At 40.9% G+C, this 26,579-nt stretch overlaps 1 protein-coding gene across 1 annotated transcript in view; it reads right to left on the reverse strand.

Annotated features, from left to right (window-relative positions):
- Nucleotides 1-26,326, reverse strand: part of cyp26b1 (cytochrome P450, family 26, subfamily b, polypeptide 1) — a 44,918-nt gene extending 18,592 nt beyond the window's left edge. Inside the window, exons 1-2 of the mRNA XM_087789670.1 lie at nucleotides 25,441-26,326; nucleotides 10,634-10,858 (exon numbers count right to left, since the gene is read on the reverse strand). Of these exons, the coding sequence (XP_087645796.1) occupies nucleotides 10,634-10,858; nucleotides 25,441-25,644 (429 nt within the window). The 5' untranslated portion in view covers nucleotides 25,645-26,326. The remainder of the gene's footprint in view (nucleotides 1-10,633; nucleotides 10,859-25,440) is intronic.
- Nucleotides 26,327-26,579: the final 253 nt, after the last annotated feature.

Consider the following 26,579-nt stretch of genomic DNA (forward strand, 5'->3'; position numbering starts at 1 on the left):
CTGACCTACCACTTCGCTGTCATCCAGCTCATGTCTGTGACGGGGTTCTTGTTTTATTACTTTGGCCAATATTTTAAGATTCTAACTTTGGTTCTAGGAGGATATTTTCTGAGTAACATTGGATTTTATGGTGAAATATATTTTTACACGATCACCACTGTGAACTGCTACTTGGCCATTGTTCACCCCATCACGTACAAAGGCCTTGGAAATGCTCGCGGCGTGAAGATCAGAAACATCATTATTGGTTGTGCTTGGGTTCTAATCTTCTGTGCCTGTAGTATGTCTTCGGTGATGTATCCAAAAATGCCAACAGAGGTTCTTACGTGTTTTTTCTTCCTTTCCTTGTCAGTCACTTCTTTCTGCAGTCTGTCGGCCCTCTTTGTACTTATTCGACCACAACCGGGAGACAATAGGACGAAGAAAAAGACAATGAGCAAATCGCAACAAAAGACGTTCTGGATGATGCTGTCAGTATCGGGAGTTTTGTTGATGTCCTTGTTCGGGTTCGAGATTGCCATTATTTGTTTTGCCTTCTTTCCAGAAAACATTTGTTTGATACTCTTAATGGCAGGCTTGTTCAACCTCCCATGCTCCTCGATGTTACCTTTGCTTTATCTTCACAAGAAAGGGTTATTACCATGTAAGAGTGGCCAAGAAATGCATTGAAGGAACATAGTTCATACTTCTTAAGGGTTTTATTCAGGGACATTGAATCGTCTCTTTTGGAAGACCATTGGGCATGACTGAGAGAACTTGCTTTCTTTAACTGGTGGCTGGGTACTTTCATATTAAACATATATATATATATATTGCTGGAATTTTTATGTTTAGGGTTTTTTTGTCCTGTAAATCTTTTAGCTCTCCTTTTCAAGTTATTTAGTGTTATTATTAGAAAGCAGTATCTGTTAATAATCAGGTACATAATCTATTTTGTTATTTTTTCTGACATCATGTTTGTATCGGAGTTGGTATGAGTTGTGTTGTAAAAAACATGTTTTTCCTCTATCCTGTTTATGAAGAAGAAAAAACTGTCATAACTCAAGTGGTATATTCTCTTTCTAGTTCCTCATTACATAATGAAAACGATCGATAGCATCCAACAGAGAAATAGATCTGATGTTATGTGATCCACTCATGTAAGCTTCATTTACACAAGTGTACTTTTCTATCGGCAATGATTGTATACTAAAGAAAGAATATTGTGTATTGTAGTGCTTATAATACATGGTTGTCTAAGCTTTTATTTTTATTTGCCAGATCTGAAATGTTTTTAAATCGGGCAGAGGTCAACTGTGAACAATAACATCATGTAAAGACATTCTTTCATTCAGAAAAAAAAATACAAATAGCACAAAAATCTAAAACTCCCTCATGACAGACAAGAACTGAGATATTTAGTTATAATGGTATCATAATGTGTTCCTTGACTGACCTGCCAGTTTAACCTGCTGAAATGCAAATTCTATCGACATTCATTCGAGTTCTCTGACTACACCAACATTAAACAAATCATCGGCTTTTAAAAGTGACAGGCTTTAGTTGGGCTTGACTATCTTAGCGAGACCGAACTGATTTCACGGTAAGATTCTTTTCCCATTGTTTTTGTTGAGAAGCCTTTCAAAGTCTTACAAATTGTTTTATTCTCGGAATTACAAATTCATTTATCTATAAAGTTAGTTTCTAGTTTCTAGTTTTTCATTTAATAAATGTAAGTAACACAGCAGGTCCAGTAACATCACAAAGTGTATCTTAAATTTCATGTGAGTTTCTATTGCAAATGCCTGCTCTACCTTGTGATTCTAGATCTATTATGGAGCGTTCAGCAAGCAACCAGACCTCAGCATTCCAGTATGACAACAGTACCTGCATGGACTTAGGAAGTAATTTGTACTTGAACACTGCCTTTTTCATATGTCGAGTCTTGATTCATCTTCCTCTCTCCATCCTCGTCCTCCACTCTGGCCATCAAACATGGCAGCAGCAGCGTTCGTTCGCGTCCACCAGTCACTTTGACGTCCTGACCTACCACTTCGCTGTCATCCAGCTCATGTCTGTGACGGGGTTGTTGTTTTATTACTTTGGCCAATATATTAAGATTCTAACTTTGGTTCTAGGAGGATATTTTGTGAGTAACATTGGCTATTATGGCGACATTTGTTTTTATATGATCACCTCTGTGAACCGCTACTTGGCCATTGTTCACCCCATCACGTACAAAGGCCTTGAAAATGCTCGCGGCGTGAAGATCAGAAACATCATTATTGGTTGTGCTTGGTTTCTAATCTTCTGCACCAGTAGTATATCTTCGGTGATGTATCCAAAAATATCGAAAGAGGCTTTTTCGTGTTTTTTATTCCTTTCCTTGTCAGTCACTTCTTTCTGCAGTCTGTCGGCCCTCTTTGTACTTATTCGACCACAACCGGGAGACAATAGGACGAAGAAAAAGACAATGAGCAAATCGCAGCAGAAGACTTTCTGGATGATGCTGTCAGTATCGGGAGTTTTGTTGATGTCCATGTTCGTGTTCCAGATTGCCATTATTTGTGTTGCCTTTTTTCCAGAAAGCCTTTGTTTGATACTCTTAATGGCAGGCTTGTTCAACCTCCCATGCTCCTCGATGTTACCTTTGCTTTATCTTCACAAGAAAGGGTTATTACCATGTAAGAGTGGCCAAGAAATGCATTGAAGGAACATAGTTCATACTTCTTAAGGGTTTTATTCAGGGATATTTTATCGTCTCTTTTGGAAGACAATTGGGCATGACTGAGAGAACTTGATTTCTTAAACTGGTGGCTGGGTACTTTCATATTAAACAAATATATATATATATATATATATATATATATATATATATATATTAATGGAATTTATATGTTTAGGGTTTTTTTGTCCTCTAAATCTTTTAGCTCTCCTTTTCAAGTTATTTATTGTTATTATTAGAAAGCAGTATCTGTTAATAATCAGGTACAGAATCTATGTTGTTATTTTTTCTGACATAATGTTTGTATCAGAGTTGGTATGAGTTGTGTTGTTAAAAAACATGTTTTTCCTCTATTATGTTTATGCGGAAAAAAACTGTCATAACTCAACTGGTATATTCTCTTTCTAGTTCCTCATTACATAATGAAAACGATCGATAGCATCCAACAGAGAAATAGATCTGATGTTATGTGATCCACTCATGTAAGCTTCATTTACACAAGTGTACTTTTCTATCGGCAATGATTGTATACTAAAGAAAGAATATTGTGTATTCTAGTGCTTATAAAACATGGTTGTCTAAGCTTTTATTTTTATTTGCCAGATCTGAATTTTTTTTAATTCAGGCAGAGGTCAACTGTGAACAATAACATCATGTAAAGACATTCTTTCATTCAGAAAAAAAATACAAATACCAAAGATCATATATCAAATGATTTAGCAGAAAATCTAAAAGTCCCTCACGACAGACAAGAACTGAGATATTTAGTTATAATGGTATCATAATGTGTTCCTTGACTGACCTGCCAGTTTAACCTGCTGAAATGCAAATTCTATCTGCATTCATACGTGTTCTCTGACTACACCAACATTAAACAAATCAGCGGCTTTTAAAAGTGACAGGCTTTAGTTGGGCTTGACTATCTTAGCGAGACCGAACTGATATCACGGTAAGATTCTTTTCCCATTGTTTTTGTTGAGAAGCCTTTCAAAGTCTTACAAATTGTTTTATTCTTGGAATTACAAATAAATGTAGCTATAAAGTTAGTTTCTAGTTTTTCATTTAATAAATGTAAGTAACACAGCAGGTCCAGTAACATCACAAAGTGTATCTTAAATTTCACGTGAGTTTCTATTGCAAATGCCTGCTCCACCTTGTGATTCTAGATCTATTATGGAGCGTTCAGCAAGCAACCAGACCTCAGCATTCCAGTATGAAAATGGTACCTGCAGGGACTTAAGAACTCATTTGTACTTGAACACTGCCTTTTTCACAAGTCGAGTCTTGATTCATCTTCCTCTCTCCATCCTCGTCCTCCACTCTGGCCATCAAACATGGCAGCAGCAGCGTTCGTTCGCGTCCACCAGTCACTTTGACGTCCTGACCTACCACTTCGCTGTCGTCCAGCTCATGTCTGTGACGGGGTTGTTGTTTTATTACTTTGGCCAATATTTTAAGATTCTAACTTTGGTTCTAGGAGGATATTTTGTGAGTATCATTGGCTTTTATGGCGAAATATATTTTTACATGATCACCTCTGTGAACTGCTACTTGGCCATTGTTCACCCCATCACGTACAAAGGCCTTGAAAATGCTCGCGGCGTGAAGATCAGAAACATCATTATTGGTTGTGCTTGGTTTCTAATCTTCTGCGCCTGTAGTATGTCTTCGGTGATGTATCCAAAAATGCCAACAGAGGTTTTCTCGTTTTTGTTCATTCTTTCCTTGTCAGTCACTTCTTTCTGCAGTCTGTCGGCCCTCTTTGTACTTATTCGACCACAACCGGGAGACAATAGGACGCAGAAAAAGACAATGAGCAAATCGCAGCAGAAGACTTTCTGGATGATGCTGTCAGTATCGGGAGTTCTGTTGATGTCCTTGTTCGGGTTACAGATTGCCATTATTTGTATTGCCTTCTTTCCAGAAAGCTTTTGTTTGATAATCTTAATGGCAGGCTTGTTCAACCTCCCATGCTCCTCGATGTTACCTTTGCTTTATCTTCACAAGAAAGGGTTATTACCATGTAAGAGTGGCCAAGAAATGCATTGAAGGAACATAGTTCATACTTCTTAAGGGTTTTATTCAGGGACATTGAATTGTCTCTTGTAAGACAATTGGGCATGACTGAGAGAACTTGCTTTCTTAAACTGGTGGCTGGGTACTTTCATATTAAACATATATATATATATATATATTGCTGTAATTTATATGTTTAGGGTTTTTTTTTTCCTCTAAATCTTTTAGCTCTCCTTTTCAAGTTATTTATTGTTATTATTAGAAAGCAGTATCTGTTAATAATCAGGTACAAAATCTATGTTGTTATTTTTTCCGACATCATGTTTGTATCGGAGTTGGTATGAGTTGTGTTGTTAAAAAACATGTTTTTCCTCTATCCTGGTTATGAGGAAGAAAAAACTGTCATAACTCAAGTGGTATATTCTCTTTCTAGTTCCTCATTACATAATGAAAACGATCGATAGCATCCAACAGAGAAATAGATCTGATGTTATGTGATCCACTCATGTAAGCTTCATTTACACAAGTGTACTTTTCTATCTGCAATGATTGTGTAGTAACAAAATAATATTGTGTATTCTAGTGCTTATAAAACATGGTTGTCTAAGCTTTTTTTTTTATTTGCCAGATCTGAATTTTTTTTAAATCGGGCAGAGGTCAACTGTGAACAATAACATCATGTAAAGACATTCTTTCATTCAGAAAAAAAAATACAAATACCAAAGATCATATATCAAATGATTTAGCAGAAAATCTAAAAGTCCCTCACGACAGACAAGAACTGAGATATTTAGTTATAATGGTATCATAATGTGTTCCTTGACTGACCTGCCAGTTTAACCTGCTGAAATGCAAATTCTATCGACATTCATTCGAGTTCTCTGACTATACCAACATTAAACAAATCATCGGCTTTTAAAAGTGACAGGCTTTAGTTGGGCTTGACTATCTTAGCGAGACCGAACTGATTTCACGGTAAGATTGTTCCCCATTTTTTTTGTTGAGAAGCCTTTCAAAGTCTTACAAATTGTTTTATTCTTGGAATTACAAATAAATGTAGCTATAAAGTTAGTTTCTAGTTTTTCATTTAATAAATGTAAGTAACACAGCAGGTCCAGTAACATCACAAAGTGTATCTTAAATTTCATGTGAGTTTCTATTGCAAATGCCTGCTCCACCTTGTGATTCTAGATCTATTATGGAGCATTCAGCAAGCAACCAGACCTCAGCATTCCAGTATGACAACAGTACCTGCAGGGACTTAGGAACTAATTTGTACTTGAACACTGCCTTTTTCATATGTCGAGTCTTGATTCATCTTCCTCTCTCCATCCTCGTCCTCCACTCTGGCCATCAAACATGGCAGCAGCAGCGTTCGTTTGCGTCCACCAGTCACTTTGACGTCCTGACCTACCACTTCGCTGTCATCCAGCTCATGTCTGTGACGGGGTTGTTGTTTTATTACTTTGGCCAATATTTTAAGATTCTAACTTTGGTTCTAGGAGGATATTTTGTGAGTAACATTGGCTTTTATGGCGACATTTGTTTTTATATGATCACCTCTGTGAACTGCTACTTGGCCATTGTTCACCCCATCACGTACAAAGGCCTTGAAAATGCTCGCGGCGTGAAGATCAGAAACATCATTATTGGTTGTGCTTGGTTTCTAATCTTCTGCACCTGTAGTATATCTTCGGTGACGTATCCAAAAATATCGAAAGAGGCTTTTTCGTGTTTTTTCTTCCTTTCCTTGTCAGTCACTTCTTTCTGCAGTCTGTCGGCCCTCTTTGTACTTATTCGACCACAACCGGGAGACAATAGGACGCAGAAAAAAACAATGAGCAAATCGCAGCAGAAGACTTTCTGGATGATGCTGTCAGTATCGGGAGTTCTGTTGATGTCCATGTTCGTGTTCCAGATTGCCATGATTTGTGTTGCCTTCTTTCCAGAAAGCTTTTGTTTGATAATCTTTATGGCAGGCTTGTTCAACCTCCCATGCTCCTCGATGTTACCTTTGCTTTATCTTCACAAGAAAGGGTTATTATCATGTAAGAGTGGCCAAGAAATGCATTGAAGGAACATAGTTCATACTTCTTTTATTCAGGGACATTGAATTGTCTCTTTTGTGACAATTTTCCTTTATGTTTTCTCAACTGTCACACACATTTGAGAATGACTTAGAGAACTTGTTGGTGGCTGGGTACTTTCATATTAAACATATATATATTTTGCAGGAATTTATATTTTCCGGGTTATTTTTCATCTCAATTGTTTTGCTTTTCTTTTCAAGTTATTTATTGTTATTATTAGAAAGAAGCATTCTGTTAATTATAAATAGATCAGATCTTATGTGATCCAGTCATGTAAGCTTCATGAACAAAGAAATAATTGTATGGTACGCAGTACCTATGACAATAAACGCTTTGAATCTTGAATTTACACAAGTGTACTTTCTTATCTACAGTGATTTTATATAAAACAATATTTTGATTTAAATAATTTGTATTCAACAAATCTACGAATTAAACACTCATATGTGTATATTTAAAAAATAGTCAGTTATATCAGTTAAATGAATTTGATTTTATAATGTTGGGTTTTGAAGTAAAAACTTTTATCTAATTATTATCTAATGAAATAAAATAATCTCTTCCTGTAAATACATTATTTCTTTTCATTCTGATCTAGTCTTAAATCATTTTTCATGCAGTCTTCTTTCCATTTGAATAGAAGAGAGAAAGGTATTTGCACAATGTTTATAAATATGTAAATACCCCAATAACATTAGCTCACACTGGAAAGAACATTTGACTAAGTACCATTTGTCATTGATGCGCAGCAGCCCTCAATATAAGAGGACAGAACGGTGCTTGACAGGGTTCTCCGTCTCAACAACAACATGGCTTACAAGGTAGGAAATGGACTTTTTGGGAATCATACAGAAGAATGGTTTAAATAATATTGAATATGAATAATGTAATGTTTCAACTCAGGTTTCACATTTGGGGAATGCATCCATCAACTCTTCAGCTCAGCTTTTCAGCTGCACAGACTTCCCTCTTACATTTTGGGTCACCTACTTCTACTGCATATTGAGGGTTTTCGTAATCCTCCCCCTGTCTTCCACTGTCCTCTACGTCGGCTTCAAAAGATGGCTACGGAATTCCTCTATTTTAAAATGGAGCCCCTCGGACATCTTTTGTTACCACATGGCTGTCATAGAAATACTTTTTAGTTTAACAAACATCATTCTCAACTTGGCCGCCCTCTTTGATTTTATACAAGTGTTCAACTTCGTGTTGCATCTTTATGCTGTGCTCCAGTATGAGCAAATATTTATCCACTGCTTGACTTGTGTGGAACGTCAAGTGGCTGTGGTTCACCCCATCGCCTACACGAGCTTGAGGAATCTTCGTGGAGTCCGAATCTTAAACATCACAATCGTTTGTTCTTGGTTCATTTCCTCTGTGTGTGAATCAGTGCGTATGGTTAACTATGATAAATTCAGCTTTAGCTTGATTTTGACCATTCTAGTCATAAACTTGGCTTTCATAGGCTTTTGCACCTTTTCAATGTTCTACATTCTGATTCGCTCACGGCCGGGTGAAGAGAAAAAACAGAAAGATAAGGTGGACAAATCACGGAAAAAGGCCCTCCAGATCATCATGGGTATTTTTTCAGCACTTTTGTTTTGGTTTATAGGAGTAATACTGTGTACCTGGATAAAGAGTTCGAAAGGACTCGACGATCAAGTTTTATGTTTCCTGATTCATCTATCAGAATATTTCAGCCTCCCAAGTTCTGTTATTCTACCTTTGCTCTATCTGAACCGAGCACGGATTTAAAATTGTGGGAAAAGTTTTGTGTAAGTGGTCAGGACAGTTTTCCTTGTTTCAGTATTTGTAAAATATTTTATCTTCTCCTGATGCTCGACACAAATTTGGAGCTTATAAAATAGTTTTTTTTGGAGAAAGGTTGGTGTTTCAAATAACAATGTAGTGAAATATTTTATGCTAGAACTGTGTTTTATCTACATAATAAAAGTGTGGTTTTAATTGAAAAGGTTTGTTTCATCAGCTACATTAAAGGAAACTAGGTGCAGCATCTTATTGTTGTATCACAGTTAGAGATAGCAAAAGTAACAACTGGCCGACCGATGACAACTTTTTGACCTTCTCATTCTAAATTCTGAGTGGAAAATGACGGTCCCGGTCTAAATGTTTAAGGTTTTGCAGAGTGTTATGTACAAAACGCCTTTTGACTATTTATCAAGCAGTCAATTAGTAAAAACTAAAAAGTGCTTCACCTTAGGGTCAGCCTTGACATACCTCAGATAAGAAAAAACTGTTGATTTGCTTTATTTATTGCCAAAGACAAAGCGATAAACCAAATTTGTAGCCGCATGCTGAAGTTGTTTTTCAGGCTGGGGGACGTAAAGGCTGTTGGACCACTCTGCTAGCCCTCTGTGGCTCTCAGGACTTAGTTTTCTAGCTTAATACGTGGTTATGTGGAAACTGTCTGGGTCTGTTGATCCATTGGAAGCTAATGGGCTTTGTGAGGATTGTTTTTCCATACGAAAAACCACTAGGAGATGCAGACACAAGCACACATACACACACACACACACAAGTTCTCGTCCAGCATTTAATTCTAATTTCATTTTTGCTTGAGCTCTGGCGATGTTAATTTGGACTTCTTTTTTTTTGCATTTTCTACGTCACTGCGTTGGTCCTTCATGTACAACCATCTCCACACATTCATTGTCTGAGAAAGCAAGGAACTTCTTTCCAAGGCAATACTCACTTTTCACACACCACATCCTCTCCAACAAATAACATATAGATAGAAGTTATTGTTTCCAGGTTGATCAAGCTGGATCTATTATTGTTCTGGAATCAACAAAATATATTATTTTATCCTACAAATGTTTTATATCAGCATGGATCTTTGACCAGTGCATCAATTTAAAGATGCTTCTTTGTTGATCTATGCTGAGATACTTATTTCCTCTGCGCTCTCTTGGAGAGGTTGCAGGTCAAGGAAGGAGCAGCACGTGTCTGTGCTCAAGGGCACAACACAAGACATACTTCAAGAGAGTTCTTTTCTTTTTTTTTTTGCTTTTAGAATTCTAGCTGACTAATATTCAGGTGCACGTTGAAGTGTGTGCATTCATGTGCTTCGGTGTAGTGTGTGCGTGCACGTTGGGCCCCCACAGAAAGCCCCTCTTTGTGCCACGTCGGAGGCAGCCCTCCTAATCAGGGGTCATTACATGAGGTTAGTGCAGAGGTCTCTTGGGAGAGAGAAAGGAATCAGAGCCCAGATTAGACCCAGACGACCCTTTGCCTTCCCCGGGCACAGCCGCAACGAAACCCGACCCCTCGTCATCCCGTCGGATCCGGACTGATTTACAGGAAAACACACCATCATCTCCTTGTTTATCAATGATTGTGTTGTCCGTGAGTGTGTGCTCTTATGTGTGTGTGTGTGTGTGTGTGTGAGCGAGGGAGGAAGGTATGTGCCTTGAGGGATAAGGGGATAATAGATGGAGAGCTAAGTGGCTGATTACCTGAAATGATCCTGGTATTGAGGAGGGGAAATGTGGAAAGAGTGAAGAGATAACTGTCAGAATAAGGATGAAACTAGAGGAATCAATAGTAAAACAAACATGAATAATATATGTGGAAGGAGAATGAAGGCTGGATCGTGTTTCCTATATTTTTTTGGTGTCTTGCTAAGCTGGTATGATATGAGCAGTTAAAACTTAATAGACCATTTTAATGCCTTAATACATATTGAGTGTTTGGACTTCCCCTCTTTTAAACAGGTATGGGAAGTAAAACAATCAAATGCTTTTGTGTGGGTTTCATCTCTGCGTATGTTGGACTAGACTCTGAGTCATGAGAGGTTTCTGACCTTCCTCCTCTTGCGGTGGATGTCCCCGATGCTGTTGGCCAGAGAGTTGGGTCCGAGCAGTGTGGCGGTGCTCTGGGGCCAGTCCACCCTCACCAGCGTGTGCTCGCCCATCAGAACCTTGCGCACGTTCTCGGCTCCCGTGACCCGGATCAGAGGCCGACCGAGCAGGTGAGTCTTGAACACGTTCCCATACTTCTGCCTCCTGGATGCGTGGAAGCCGGATCCCTGTGAGAAGACAGAAATGGAAGAAAATTGTTGTTCATTAGTATTGAATGATAACAAACATCTGAATGATTATTAAATGAATTGTCTTCCACTGATGTAAAAACCCACTCATTTGACTATTTAAAACGAGAGATCTCCAGCAGGGCAGGATTTAATGAAAAGAGAAGCAGCAGAGAGATGAAATATACTGATAAAAGGGAGACCGTGTAAAAGGTGTGAAATGAGAATATAACGAATGAAGCCAGAGGAAATCCTCGACAATCTACCCTGAATTCCTTTGAGACAACCTCTACCAATGACTTACACCCCGTCCACCTCCTCCCACAAGTCCTATAAGAGTTTTCCTCACCCCTGTGCTGGTGGAAGTACTGCTAGCTTTCTGTTTAAAACCTACTTCCGAGGCCTTGATATTTGGGTTCCAATAAAAAGAAGGTTGAAAACCCACCATGCCAATGAGACTTAGTAGATAAATCTAGCAGAAATATAATTGTATTAGAGATCTTCATTGTCTACTTAATTGTGACTTCAAATTGTAGTAGTTTGGACAGTTTGGAGTATTTAAGACATACAGTATGAGTTCAAGTTTTTGGGATCACTGTTGAGATCTTCCTTTTAGTCACAAGACCATCCCAAGGCCACTTATTCTGGGTCTTAGTCTTGCTGCTCGTAGTTTATCTTAATTTCTCCTGGTTCTTGGACTTCAAAGTAGTCTCCAAGGATCATTTGTTTTACAGTCTTTTAATGACACACATGACACAAATGTTGACATCCCTCCTTACACCCTCTTACTTTAAGCAGGTAATTGTTTATCACATAATATAGAATTGCTCTAAAGTTAATTGGCAGACCAGATTTGGCCAAATCTGTGTGTTGTGTGGGACAAACAGGAAGAAGAGTTAACAAAGTCAGAGTTAAAGATGCTCAGGTTTTCACTGGGAAATTAGAAAGATAAATTTCTATGACTAGAATATCAGCGGGACGTCTTCTGTATAAAAGTAAGGAGGCCAGATGTAGAGAAATATCGAGAATAGGATGATCCAGATAAATTAAGATTACAAACCCAACAGACAAATGAAAAGGAATGAACGTAAACATCATAAAAGCACACACCACTAGCCTACTACATGATAATTATAGTGAGCAGCAACACATTATCGCCTCTCAAAGTAATAGTGAAAAGAAGTGTGTTCCTCTGGTGTCCTGGTCTGATCATTTAAGCTCTGCAGAATTCATCTAGACAGATTTTTATGCCATCAATTCATTTAACCCAACATTTTTCAGATCTGATGTTAACTTCAGCTTTGATCTTCACCTCCAAACCTCTGAGAAAGTATTTTTTCTCTGTGGTTTGGGGCCCGGACTGAGTGGTTTTGCTGTCCCCCACATGCAAGAAGTTACCCATGTTTCCATCATCGCCGCATCCAGAGCTAAAGTAAACGTGTACAGTAGAAGTAGCAGCTCTGCAGATGTTTAAGAAGCCCCTGATACATCCAGTAAATTCAATTAAAACTGATTCATGTTGCCCGGAGGACAAGATTTGCGCTCACGTTCAGCATCTTAATAGCTGAGGTTTCAGGTTCAAGCTCGAACCCTGAAGTAAGTGTTTATCCACAGCTTCTTTGGTGATTGAATTAAGGAAAGACAAACGTCTACTTCATCCAACCGTTTGGTTTAATGTGTTTGAATCCAAATTGAAATTATGTTAAAGTCACTTTTTTCTCATTTCCCAGACCTAGCGGAGGATCCTGGACTCGGTCGGAGCAGACGGCCTCTCACTAAACCCCCAGAGGACTCAAGCTGGACTCAGTTAGTAAGCTGACCTGGGTTCAGCTTTGACGCTGACCTCTCAAAGGGCCAGGTCATGGCAGAGCGAGAGGGAGCCGACCCCAGAACTGTAAATGGGCTGTTTGAGTGAAAAGAATATATATAAGCCTGAGGGCAACTTACTGTGTTACACTCTCACACACACACGGCTGACGCACACACACACGCTGGCAGACAAACGCATCATTCACATCTTTGCACACATGTGTACGTGGAAATCGCACTTGTACTACACACGTACATGTGTATTGAGTCTGAATTCCATAAAATTCACAAAAATGTTCAAGGTAAACAAACATGGAGGGGCCTAACTGTGAATTGCCGTGACAACACTAACTGGTTTGACCCCAGCGTACTCCTGAGGAAAAAGATATGTACAAGTGCACACATAAAGTAAATATGTCAACAAAACCAAAATATGGTTGAGCACACTGGTGACATGTTTGCATCTGCACCAAGGTTTATACATGTTTCCATCCGGTAAACCGTGAAACTCCATATTTGAGGACACAAATGAACATTGAATGAATGAAGTAAGTAAGTAAGTAAGTAAAGGTTATTTATTTGTAAAGCGTCTTTCTAGACCAGGGTTACAAAGCGCTTTAACAAACAAAAACAATATACAGTTAAAATTCATGCTTTAAAAAGCACATAAGACAAACAACGTTTGGAAGCAATTGTGATTATTTAAATGAAATAAAAAAGTTTTTTTACCTACCTAACCCTAACCCTAAATTTAACCCTAATCCTAATCCTAACCGTTTATGTCTTAACTAGTATTAAATCTGGTCCCAAACTACTGGGTGGTGGTTCAGTACCAATCTGTAAGCCATTTGTTTGTGGGCCTCACATGGAAAATTTTATAATTGATGTACTTTCTGATGTAGAGTTTACTAGTGGCTAAAATATGTTTTATTTTGGAAAAACCAGAAGACTTACCTTTCATCTTCTTAGAAAGAAACAAGTCGAGGGTCTACCGTGAATTTAGAGTGAGTTGTGTTTTTGATGTAAATAAAGTGTGTTTATTTTTTCTGTTTTCATATGCCACACCTTAAAGTTCACTCTGTGAACAAATGCCTACATCAAACCTGTCCATGATGCCTATTTTACAATACGTAGAAAACACATCATTTATTTTAATAAATCTAAAGATTAATTCATATTGAGTAGTTTTAAGTAAGATCTTTTTTATGATCCTAATTTCAGTGGGGACACTCAGAAATAAGTGTCACATTTTCTCTTTGATGGAATTTTTATCCAAGCTAACAGCTCTGACGGTTCCAACCTAGAATAACATGAATCAGAATTCTTAAACTGAAGTTGGTTACATAATAGCTCCAAATAACCGCGCGTTATTGGTCAGGTCCACCAGACGCGAAGACTGTACAGATAATGGGAGCCAACCTAAATGTTTTTGTACCAGCGGCCTGAAAGGCCAGGTCATGCAATGAAACCATCAATTGGTTTCCTTGTTCTTTTGGTTATGGTGAAAAATAATCGCTCAAAAAAAAAAATGATGCCAGCAACTATTTAGCTCAATTCTGTTGCCATAACCTGCTTCTTCCCAGTCATCGAGGCTCACATGCTGCAGATGTCTTGATGAAGTCGTCATACGAGGGTCAACATATGAACGTCAGGTTCGATCACAGCTCTGCGATTCAGAAGCTCCATCTTCTGTGCGTCATCCAACATCTCGTCTTGTTCCCAGCAGCTCATCTCTCTCCTCGCAACTCAACATCTCAAGTGTTTTCTGTGTGAACTGGAAGCAAATTGAGTGCAGATGCCTCGGCCTCTTAGCAGCTCTGTTAGTTGTTTCATGTTGCTTTGAAAAGCGTGATTGCCAGACGGCTTTTATAGATGAAAAATGCCGTTAATTAGCAGCGGGCTCAACATGCCCCACCTTTGTAGCCGGCTTCGTAATTGCGCCTAAGCTGCTTCAGATGTGAAGACCTTTTCATTAGGTGTTGACATTTCATCTTAACGGTGGCTTCTACTCGGGTGCATCTGCAGAACCGGTGTGTGCGCCAAACGCTCCCCGTGACAGAATTGTGGTTTGAAAGATAAATGATGGAGTTTGACAGGCGGAGAAACATCCAAGCTGTGACTTCTACGAATACTCTCCGAGTCTCTGAGTACAAATGTTTGACCTCAACTCTTTTAATAGCTCCTGTGCACATTTACTGTAACAGACACACGTTTATACACACACCAGGTCTCCGACTGGCTTCTGTAGCCCTCAGGGTGCATTTGAGTGTAAGTGGGTGTGTGTGCATTCATACGTGCATGTGGATTGCACTTTTTTTCCAAGCTAGAATTCTGCTGCCACATGGATGTAGAGTGGTTTAGTATGTCTGCCTGGCAGGCCTGAGCGCACACACACACATGTGCCACACACATAAACCCACTCTGGTACGGACACATACACCGATTCAAAGGAGGTTCCTCGGGCGGCCAGACAAGGCTCCCTTTCACACTCGAGATACAACATCTGATCTGGCCAATTGTGTCGTGTGGGTGTGCTTGTTTGTCAGAAAACTTTTTTTCCTTTGATTCATTTCTCTTGATTATACGTCGACTTTCCATGCTAAGTGTGTGTGTGAGAACTTGAGGTGTGTCCTGGCTGACATTTTGTAGAAAGGTGAGAGGCAGACGGAGCAAAGTATGGAAAGTTATGACGCAATGATGCCAAACGTCTTTAGCGAGAGAACATGTACATAACCACATCTCACAGCTCGCAGGCAGACATGAGACGTCGCAGAGTCGCCGGCGTCACGGCTTCACACTCGCGGCTGAAACACGCTTTGGCCTCCAAACTCTGTAAACACTCACTTGGGTTGTTTTAGGATCCAGAAACCCAGAGCTGCTGCCACAACATTACAGCTGATTTGACCACCGGAGTCAGAGAAAAAATCTGATGCGAGCTCAAAACTCATGATGAGGTTTACTCTTAATGATGGCAGACATGACGTTTTAAAGCTTTCTTGTTGACGCGTCGCCTAGCAACAATAAGCAGAACAAGTGAGCTCTGAAGACACAAATCCTGAGGCAAATGTGTGAATAAAGAGGAACATGGCAACATTATATCATTTCCCGCACGAGTTACAAAGTCATTTGTTGAGATTATGTTAGGATTAATTTGATTTCTCAAGAGGAAAAACGTGGAAAATCAATTCAGTCGTTTTTTTCTCACGTCCGTCACCAACAGAGAGCTAAAGACGGAGCTCTCTCTTTCAATTACATGTTGCTAAAGTATTATGTGTCATTTGGTTCAAAAACTACCGGGACGAGTGAACAGAATAAACAACCAACAGTCAGTCAAGTTGCATTAATCAATCCACTAATTCCATTTTAAAGCGTCTGCTATTAAAAATGTGGAGTTTTTTTAAGTGGTAAGTTTTAGACCAGTGGTCCATTTGTTGGGGGACGGAGGCACACGGAAAGAAAAAAAGTTGTATTGATCATCATTGTCTGAATGGTGTTCTAGGTTTTTTTTTCTGGAGTAACATAAGCCTGTGACAAGTCAAGACGCTTGTATGGGTCGGGTAGAAAATAAATAATTAAATAAATAAAAGTCTGAAAACTAGCAAAACTGTGTTACACACAAGCTGAATCAGCGCTTTTTCATTGGACCATCATGATTTTTATTTTTGCTGTCAGTCAGGGAAAAAAACACAGACATTGAACAAGTCTACAGTACAAAAAGTCCAGGGATCCCTGATAGATATTATTGCATAAATGTAAAAATCAAAGTATAGCTAGATCATCGGAAAGTTTAATCCTTGTGTTATCTCAGGGTCAAGGTGACCCGTTGGTTGAAGACAAATGTGTTTGTGGTAGGCCTTGTGTTGCCTCTGGGTCAAAATATATATCAATATATATGAAGTGATTCCGGTCTCCTTGACCAGTGATAGAGGCCGGCCAGTAAACAGTCGAAGCTCTTATATGTCAATATTAAAATCCAACTTGTATGTAAAAATTAACAATATTGATGTACGGCAACAGAGGGTGTCCTAGAGAATACTTGATATAATATAATCTTATTGTTCATTCTTCAAAAATTCTTCGGAAATATGAAAATGAGGTCATTATGACAACATGTCAGTAACAACATGTGAGTAGCTGTGTGAGTATCGGATTAGTGACCCTGGTTCCTGACGCAAAGATTTGTCTTAATAACTTTGTTGAAGTCCAACTTCAGCCTGTTTCTTATCTGTTTACACCACAACGGAAATAAACAAGAGCATGGATTTGTTGGACAAACATCACAAGTGTATACAGGCTCAGCTAATAAAGTCAGATTTTTTTTCTTTTATCTCTCCATTACTTCGCCACCAGCAGCGTCCCTTTGATTAAAAGATGATGAAAAACATAACCTGCCGACCACAGGACCGACGTATATCATTCCTCCACACAGCAGTAGACAGTCGAGAGTTTACATGCACGTTTGAGTCGGACAAGAACAAAAAGTACTGTGTTTCTTCCAGAAAGTATAAAATCTGACTTCCTCAAACTTCATAAAACGTTCTGTGTGTCCTGGCCAAAGCTTCCTGTGCACTTTTAAGCTCAGAATAAAAGCGATCACACCCTGAGGAATAGTTACGAACACTGCTCTGCACTGAGTACTGAGCCGTGATGAAGCCTTAAACTTTATGTTTCGATGCTAAATTCAGAGGTCAGAGGGCAAAAACACGAGAAAAGTCATGGGAACTGTAAGGAGACAGGGATGGAGGGGAACAGACAGCATCAAACGGTAAAAACAGAGTCAATTTACCTTTAAAACGTTGTTTTTCTTTGACAGAATACCTGACAAATGCCAAAATAATCAGAGAAAATCTCCCTGAAATGTCTCTGCCCGTGCAGTGGTAGCCCGGGCCGTGCTAAAAATACCCCCGTCTGTTCTGTTGGGGTTGGCCTGGGGGCGAACCTGGACCCGGGCTTATAAATGTCTTCTTTGTAGCACAGTGGAAATGTCCAACAAATGACTCTTTTATTAGGGCAAGACAAAAAAACACAACTAATTATGTTTACTCAGATCAACGCTGCACACCAGCCGGCTGCAGGGGGGGACGACCTGTGAGTGTCCTGTGTGTGTGCGTGTGTGTGTGTGTGTGCGTGTGTGTGTGTGTGTGTGTGTGTGTGTGTGTGTGTGTGTGTGTGTGTGTGTGTGTGTGTGTGTGTGTGTGTGTGTGTGTGTGTGTGTGCAGGCGGGAACAGTTTTCATATGGAGTCGTTACAAAGCAGACGTATCGGGGTGACACTTTGCAGCTGAGCAGGGAATGTTGCTGCAGGAGAGAGGGAAACTGCAACAGAAGCAGGAAATGAAAGAAAGCAAATGAAGGCCAATTTCCTGAATCAGCTGCATGTCGTGCTCTTACTTTGCATGAAGATACGTTCAATATGGCTCCTTAGGAGAGGGAAACATACATCTATGAAAGACAACCATGTTGTGTTGTGAGGTTCTGTATCTGTGATGTAACCATCATTGGATTCAATAAATAATTAAAGCATCTTTATGGCGCCCGTGAAACTTTCATAGCCAAGTAAAAAAAGATCAAAGCAACGTATATGCTTTCAATTGCTGAAAACAGAGATAAGCTTGATATAGGTTTGAAGTTTTGTGAATGAATGTATGTGTCTGTTAAACAGTTTACTATCTGGTTCCAGCATGATTTTCTATAGCAGTGTGCAATAATGAAGCAATAAAGAACTGACTCTGTTCAGGTTGGAGAACTTTAAACAAAGAAAATATGATCTGGTTTTCATAATATGGTAATAATTATGTATTTCATTAGTGTTCTTGAGCAGCACGTGGGCTCACTTGTTGTTGATCAGGTTTTATGTAAAAATCCCAGTCAGATAAGAATTTGAAAAGAATTGAGCATGTGACAATCTTCATATTAAGGCTTTAAATAAAACCACTTAAATCCCTATTAAATATAGAGATAAAGATATAGAGAGTTATATTAAGGGGGAATAATTAGAAACAGAGAAAAAGATGGCAATTTGAAACTAATAGAAAATATTTGAGATGTAAAAAACATCTTTATAACCTTATTTTCGCAATGATTCATCTATCCAAATATATATTTCAATCCATCAAAATGTGTCTTTTACATCAACAATTTTTTGACTAGTAATTATAATACAAGAAGACTTTAATCACAGTATTTGACACAAAGATTTTGTCGCTGCCCCGAGGCGTTTATGAATAAAAAAAACAGCGACTTAAAAGAAAGTTAAAGTGTATTTGTCGCGTTCAAACCACAGAAAAGTTTTGTCACGTGAATAAATGCTGCATGTTGTGATCCTGAAAGAGGATTTTATTTCACACAAAAGATATCAAAAAAGGTAAAAGTAAAAACATAAGGAGAGGCAAAGGGAGGTTAAAGGCTGTGAGGAAATTCCTTTTTTCTTTTCAGCTGTCCATCATTCAGACTTTGCCAAAGATTCCAAGGAACCACTGTGTGTGTTTTATATGTATACATATGTGTGTGTGTGTGTGTGTGTGTGTGTGTGTGTGTGTGTGTGTGTGTGTGTGTGTGTGTGTGTGTGTGTGTGTGTGTGTGTGTGTGTGTGTGTGTGTGTGTGTGTGTGTGTGTGTGTGTGTGTGTGTGTGTGTGTGTGTGTGTGTGTGTGTGTGCGAGCGATTGTGTGTGCTCCTGCGATTGAATGGCGCGATGGCCCTCGACTCGACAATGAACCCCCGTCCCTTTGCGGTCACGCCACCACATCAGAGAGACAGAAGGAGAAAGCAAAGAAGTGAGGAAGAAAGAGGAGAGGAAGGGAAGGAAGTGAAAAAAGAAAAGCAAAGAAAGAAGGTGTGAATGAGAGAAACGTCTTGGACGGAGAAAGAAAGCGAGCGCAGAGCGTGGCAGAGGAGGCGGAGAGATGTGAGGGGTGCTCGCCACCAAAAGACGGATTAGCCAGGAAGGGCTACAGATAGTTCAGCCAAGAAGCAGCAGAATAGACGGCGAGGGTGAGAGAGGGGGGAGAGGGGGGAGGGATGGCCCCTGACCCAGGCACATTATAGAAAGGGAGATTATGGTTGTTCAAAACTCTCTAAGCACTCACCCCGGGACCCCAGCTAATACCCTGACATACACTCTCTCTCTCACACACACACACACACACACACACACACACAAACAAAATACATCGTTTCATGTTCAAGCAAAATCCCACGAACGCAACACTGCCAAACATGAACTGCTGGAAGACCTCAACGCTCAGATCGTCCAACCGTCACAGTGGTAGATATTCATGGCACCGATGAACTATGACGTGCCATATTTTCACGTTCGTACCATTTGCCGTATGGTATAATGAGATAAACAGTTATTTTTCTTTGGCTCATTTGCTTGAGGCGATCCAGGATTTGGGGACACCCGGGGTACTCAATCCACGCCCCAAACCAAAGAATGGATTCCTGATATGTTTGTGCTAGTCCGTACTAGTGAGCTCCTGTGAACTCCGGAATACATCTTCCATCTTATGCAGTATGAGTTGATCCAAGCATGTATCTGCTCACGGATTCCTCTCCACCCGACCACGGATAAGGTCATCCGGTCGGTTCCTAACCAAGACGAGCAACACAATACTTGCTCTTCAAGTGTTCCACCAGCTCTTGTGGGTTCAAAGGATACGTCAGGGCCAGGAAGACTGGCGGACAATAGATTCTCATCTTATCTCGGACAGACATCTCCACAAAGTCTTCTCCGCTGACTGCATCAGTGTGTGTTAGCATTAGTGATCAACGTGACACACACAGCCAAGGTCAATGGGTCACTCTATGAAAGTAGCATCACTTTGGTATTCTTCGTAATATTTGTATTGTGTCCCTACGATAATCTTTTTGTACCTCAGAATGAGTAGCTAAGCTAACAGTTGACCAAGCTAAGCTAGGATGTTAACTTCCATTCACTTTATTACATTATCGAAGAATAAACACTTTATTTGAACTGTTTCTGGTTTGAAGTTCCTGTATCAGATTGATCTTAAAGAGCCACATGTGAAGATCAAATGAATCATATAATATTGTGTGGCTTCAGACCAAGGGTTTGAGTGGATGATGCTGGATATAATTGAACTTACAGTTGTAGTCAAAAATGTGAGGGTTGAAGATAAGAAATCTTACCTTCATTAAAATGGTAACTGGGCATGTTTTTATAACCAAAATTAAAGAAAATTTAAAATAGGAATTCTGAATTCATTGTATATGCCAATGATATGTGAGGCACACATAATCTCATGTCCTCCTTAAAAATAACTAACAAGAATAATTAACGCTTTCAGTTTGACATAACGTTTGGAATCGCACCATAAAGTAACCATTCCATAGTTCCGTAATTACCCAATAATACCCACACTAGGATACAGTTGGTGCCCATAATGGGGACTTTATATATATAAAAGTAATTTGTTAAATGTGTCACTTCATCAGGACTAAAGTACTCATGATTACTGCATGAATCCTCTTGTTGCATCAGAAAAAAACATTAATGCAACTCTATATTTTAAGGTCCTCCAGGTGCTCCTTTAGCTTCACAAAATAAAGCAAATATAATCTTGAATATAAAAACAATGGTCGCACCTCCCGTCATGGCCAAAGTGACCCTCCGAGCGTAAAGACGAGTCAGCATTTAGATAAGCAGCGAGGTTGAACTGAAACGACGTGGTGGGAGAATTCAGATGGTTCCAATTAACGGAAGTGTTTAACCGCAGGGAAATAATGGAGCACAGATTTCTGATTTGGAACAAATGGATTTAGGACTGAACTGCAGTCTTGTCCCGGTAAATCCATCCAAAGCTTTGGTTCACATGCACATGGTGACAGGAAGAGTAACGTTGCAGTCTGCGCAGGGCCGAGGAGGATGGAAGGAGGGAGCGGTGTGTGCTCGGGGTGAACCGAGGGGCAAGACGGACCACTGCCAGCACCTCCAGCAAACAAGAGATGGCGGAGGACGTGCACGGATGCAGGAGGGGACGGCCGACTAGAGGAGGAAGGGGATGTTGCAGAACGGCATCCCTGCGTCGGATCAAGAGCGACGACGAAAGCATCTGCTGTTGACGGTCCCTGCCTCCACATTCAGACGCTCGATAATCCTGATGTCTCCACCCAATCCAGCGGGACCGTCCAGCGAGGCTGGCGCCTCGGTGCGATGGCACATTCGCGAGAAATTGAGGGATTTTGTCAGATAATCCGGAGAAAACACCATGACAGTGGAGGCACGAAACCAACGTACACTCTGTTCTCGTTGGAAAAAAAAGAAGTAACTTGTTGACTTATTTTGAATCAACCTGCAGTGAATCGATCTGTGTTTATATGATCTGTCTACACACTCCATTGTGTGTGTGTCCAAGTGCACTCATGAGCGTCTGCTGCCTATTATGTGACTTTATATGTGTGTGTGATTCCTCATAGTCTTTCCATCGACTGTGAGTGTGTAAGAGAGAGCCTTAGGACTTGTGTAACCACAGCTATGCAGCACACAGCGGGTTGGACCGCAGTAATGGAACCTACTATAGATGAAGCCACCAGTCCACACAATCCCTGCTCTGTCTGAGTTCTGTAAAGGCACAATCCGCCCAAAAAGAACGATCCAACACGTGCTTTTAACAAGAGAAACTGCAAAGGCCCGGTTGTCTTTGGATTTATGCAGCATAAAACTTGATTTGAACCCACTGTGAGAGGTTTGCAAGAAAACATGGAAAGTCAGTGCCGGTCTGTAGGAGACATGAACGCATCATATAATCCAGCTGTCACCATCGCGTCAATCACACGCCGATAGCAGATATTCCCGAAGACAGAGACAATGAGAACATTTGTCTCCAACGTTCTTCTCACGTCCATATGTTTTTATTCAGGTCGTCACTTTCAATGAGAGTCTCACACTGAGAAGTTTCGGATCTTTCCAAACTTGTCAAAGAAGTAAACGGCGAAATGAGGAGGAAGACATGTTTGTTCAGCGTCAAGAAGAAGCATCTGCGACTCATCTCCACACTTGCCAATGAAATAACTTACAAAGCCGTTAGCTACTCGTACAAATGGGATGAAGAGCCAAAATGTTCGGTGACAAAACGATGACCTTTCAGGAACATAACAAGCTGAATGAATTATTCCTCAGAAGTATTGGAGGCTGATTTAACAAGGGTCATTTTTATTAAATATACCTTTGCGCTCTTCTTTATTACACTTGATTAATCATCCACTCGTGTGAAATCACTTTCATATTTTTGTTTCCTCGAGTAGCTCCACGGCGACGGTTGGCTTCAGAATTCCTATTGCAGACGGCACGAAAACACTCACGCTTGGCGGAACTTGTGTTGAAATGTAATATTCCGCCTCAAGCCAGAGCAGATATCTATATCGTTTAATTTTTAAAAAGCATGTACAGTAGCTGCCGAGGGCCGGGTGGAGCTAAAACAGAAGAGGGGTTGGAAGGGTTGGGGGGGGGGGGGCTGTCATCGCGGTGAGTGATGAGAGCGTGTTGGGTCTGCAACACTGTTATTACACTGATTCACACTTTGCCGCTGACAGGCCTGTAGACAGCAGGACAATCGATTAGGGGGGTGCGCCGGTGTCTGTGCCTTAATGACTTGCATCTAGAAGTGACGCAACATTTTCACGTACACAACCACCTTTCTTGCGATTTGGGGTCACTTCCTGTTGATTGGCATCTTCAAGTATGTCCACGGATGTCGGACAATCATTTGTTTGTGATGATTTCGCATTCATCACCCAAAGTTTTAACCATTTCCCAATTTTGGATTATTATACACTTGAAATTCCAGACTCAGATTATATACACACTATTTGATATTGTGTGTGTTTTTATGTTCAACTAAAATTGTAAAAACATCAACAATCAAATGACCTTTCCATTGCATGGAGCCTTGTCTTGTGTGAGATACGTGGAGAAGAGCTTGTTTTAACATAGGTCTTACTGAGCTGAATGTCCCATGATTCCAATATTAAAGACCAACTCTAAGAATTTCAGAACCTAATTATAAGGTATTTGTAAAGATTGAGAGACACTCCAGTGAGAGAGTCGAGTAAATCCAGGGATTTAAATGTTCCGTCTTAAATCTATGTTGTCAAAGGCAACTGGAGAAAATGAGTGCATCATATTTAGGTGACATCAGGTAATACTGGTCATCAGTATTAGATCTCATAATCCCATAATATTCCCCAGGATATGTGCGTTTGCCGTCCGTCGCTCCGGCTCTGATTTAGCCTCCACAGAAGTCTACAACTTCAAATGAGAGCAGACAGCACTTTGGCAAAGTAAAGTGTGTTTATGAAGGAGGTCTGGAGAAGACATTAAGGGGTTAGATGAGGAACAAATGTGATTTAAGAGAGAGAAGACGCAAAAAATGAAAGAAGCAATTCCACTTTTGGGTTTTACTGTTTGCTGGGAAAAACCACATGAAGCACAAGAGGACATGTGATACAAGGATGTTTAAGAAGATTAGACGATAGGAGGAAGAATTAAAAAATGTATGTATGGATTTTGCTTTCATTTTCTACTTTAATGTTTTGCTTTTAGGGAAGCAGATGAGCAAACAAAAACATTTTTTGGAAGGTGGGGGGGCGTTGAAACACAAAGGTGAATCCAAAGTTCTCAATAAATCAAAGCGAACTTCAATGATGTCCTTGAACTTTCATGTTCCGAGTGAACTGTGTCTGTTATCTATTAGGCAAGTTGCTACAGTTTCCTTTAGATGAAATCCAAAATGAATAATAATGTGTTTCAGCAGTGACTAGCATTTTCCTGACAAGTCTAAATCTGCTCTGGGATCAGCGGCCGCGACCATCCACATCTCCTGTTGTCCCAGCAACGGTGATGACAGACATCCAACTTGTCTCTGAGACGACGCCACCCCTCGACCCAAATGTTGGGTCTTCAATCCCCTCCACATCCCTCTGACCTCCCCGCCCCTCGCCTGCTCCTCCCTCCCGGATCCGCTCCGTAAACTTGGCGGCGCTCCTGAGGTGAATTCCGGGAACGCGTCTTAGTCGGTGTCAGATGTAACGGAGAGGAGCACCGCGAGTTCAAGTCCCGCACGAGGCCAACGTGCCTCCACTAGTCACCCCCTCCTCCTCACCCCCTCTTCTCCCACTTTCCCTTCTCTTTTGGGGGGATTCTTTCCCCGTCTCCCTCCTCTCTCTTTCTCCATCCCTCCGTCCTGAGCCAGGTGGAGTCATGACGCGTTTACAAAACTCATAATAACATTAAAATAATACATTTGACCAAAAAAAAGGTTAACTTTACGCACGACACATCTCCATGGAGACGTGTTTTGTTGTCACTTCTAACCACTCAGACATGTTGTTATCTGTCATCAGATAAAAGGGGATTTTATTCTCAGAGGAGTAGAAACTTCAACCTCCAGCTCGTCTGATGTGATCGATTTCACTCAGTCCTGGTGCCGCCGACGCGCGCGTCTCCCGCGCGCACGACGCGACGAATCCAACCGCTGATACGTCGCGACTCAAGAGTGAAGAGAGAGATGAAAGAGAAAACACGTCTAGCCGAGAATAAACGAATCACAATAACCCTTTTTTTCAATAAAAAAAAGATGCGGAGGCGCGCACGATCGATACGAAGTCGCGCGTAAAAGTTTGAAAACTTCTCTGACCACGTTGGGAGAAAATGAAAACTTGTCAGGTTGTTATTCTCAGATTTAAATTTAAAGAAGTTAAGACTTGTGTCGCACATCCCCATCCCCTTGGATAAAAGTGTGTGGAGAGGACTAACCTGCAGGAGCCAGTGGCAGGTCTCGCCAATGAACGGGAAGCCCATGGATCCTTTGGGCATTGGAAGCTTGCAGTTCTTATCCCGTGTGGCGGTCCAGCGGAGCTGCCAGAGCTGCTGGGACACGGCGAGGAGCAGAGCCATGGACACCAGACACGCGGCCAGAGTGGCCAGAGCCGAGACCAGGTCAAAGCTGTCGAACAGCATGATGGTGAGGATGATGGTGCGGAGGCTGGAGGCGCGGGAGGCAAAATGTCTTTCTCAACTTTCAGAGAGTTTATTTTTTTTTCTTTTTGTTGGGGGGGGTGTGGGGGGGCAGGATGAATGGACAGAAGGATGCCACAGGTGACCTGGATGCTGGTTCAACACCTCCGCTCTAATGGTGTATGCATGTGGGAGCAGAGTCACTGCGAACTGAGGAGCCGCTCGTTTGGAATCTCATTTTTTTGGGACGATTTCAGCTTTCAAAAAATGGGGGGGAAAGGTGGACACGTGGGTGATATGAAGAGTCCTTCAACTCGCAACAAAAAAAAAATAAAAAAAATCTTGTCACCTTGCCTCGAAATAAAAAAAAAGGAGTCTGTGAAATCCAGAAGTTGCAGGAGAGTGTGGAGTAAAACCTGAGAGGTGTAGATCCTTCAGTGGTGATGCTCTCTGCTCTCCTTCTCTGACTTTCTGTCGTCCCCTCACTCTTCTCTGTACCTTTCTGTTCCTCAGCGCTTCTCCCTCTCACTTTTCCTACACAAGTCACCCTCAGTGCGTGTGTGTGCGGATTCGTGCGTAAAGGAGTGTGTGTGCGTCAAGCCAGAGGCACCAATGAGTGTTTATATAGTGCGGAGGCAACTGGAAGGCGAATAGGCGGCCAAAGGGGTCCCGTCGCCCCCCTCGCGTACTCCCCCCCCCCCCCCCCCTCACTCCAGTGTTGTCCCCGTCCCTCCTCCTCCTCTTTCCTCTCGTTCTCTCTCTCTCTCTCTCTCTCTCTCTCTCTCTCTCTCTCGCTCCATCCCTCCCCCTGCTCCACCTCTCAGGAGGCTGGTGTAAAGAGAGGAGGAGGAGAGGAGCGCTGGAGGAGCGCCAGAGACCGACTCGTCTGCGTGCGGGACGTGCGAGACTGACCATCCGCGAGGACGACCAGAGAGAGA

The sequence above is a fragment of the Callionymus lyra genome, chromosome 4 (assembly GCF_982586985.1).
Source record: "Callionymus lyra chromosome 4, fCalLyr1.hap1.1, whole genome shotgun sequence".
Classification (NCBI taxonomy): domain Eukaryota; kingdom Metazoa; phylum Chordata; class Actinopteri; order Syngnathiformes; family Callionymidae; genus Callionymus; species Callionymus lyra.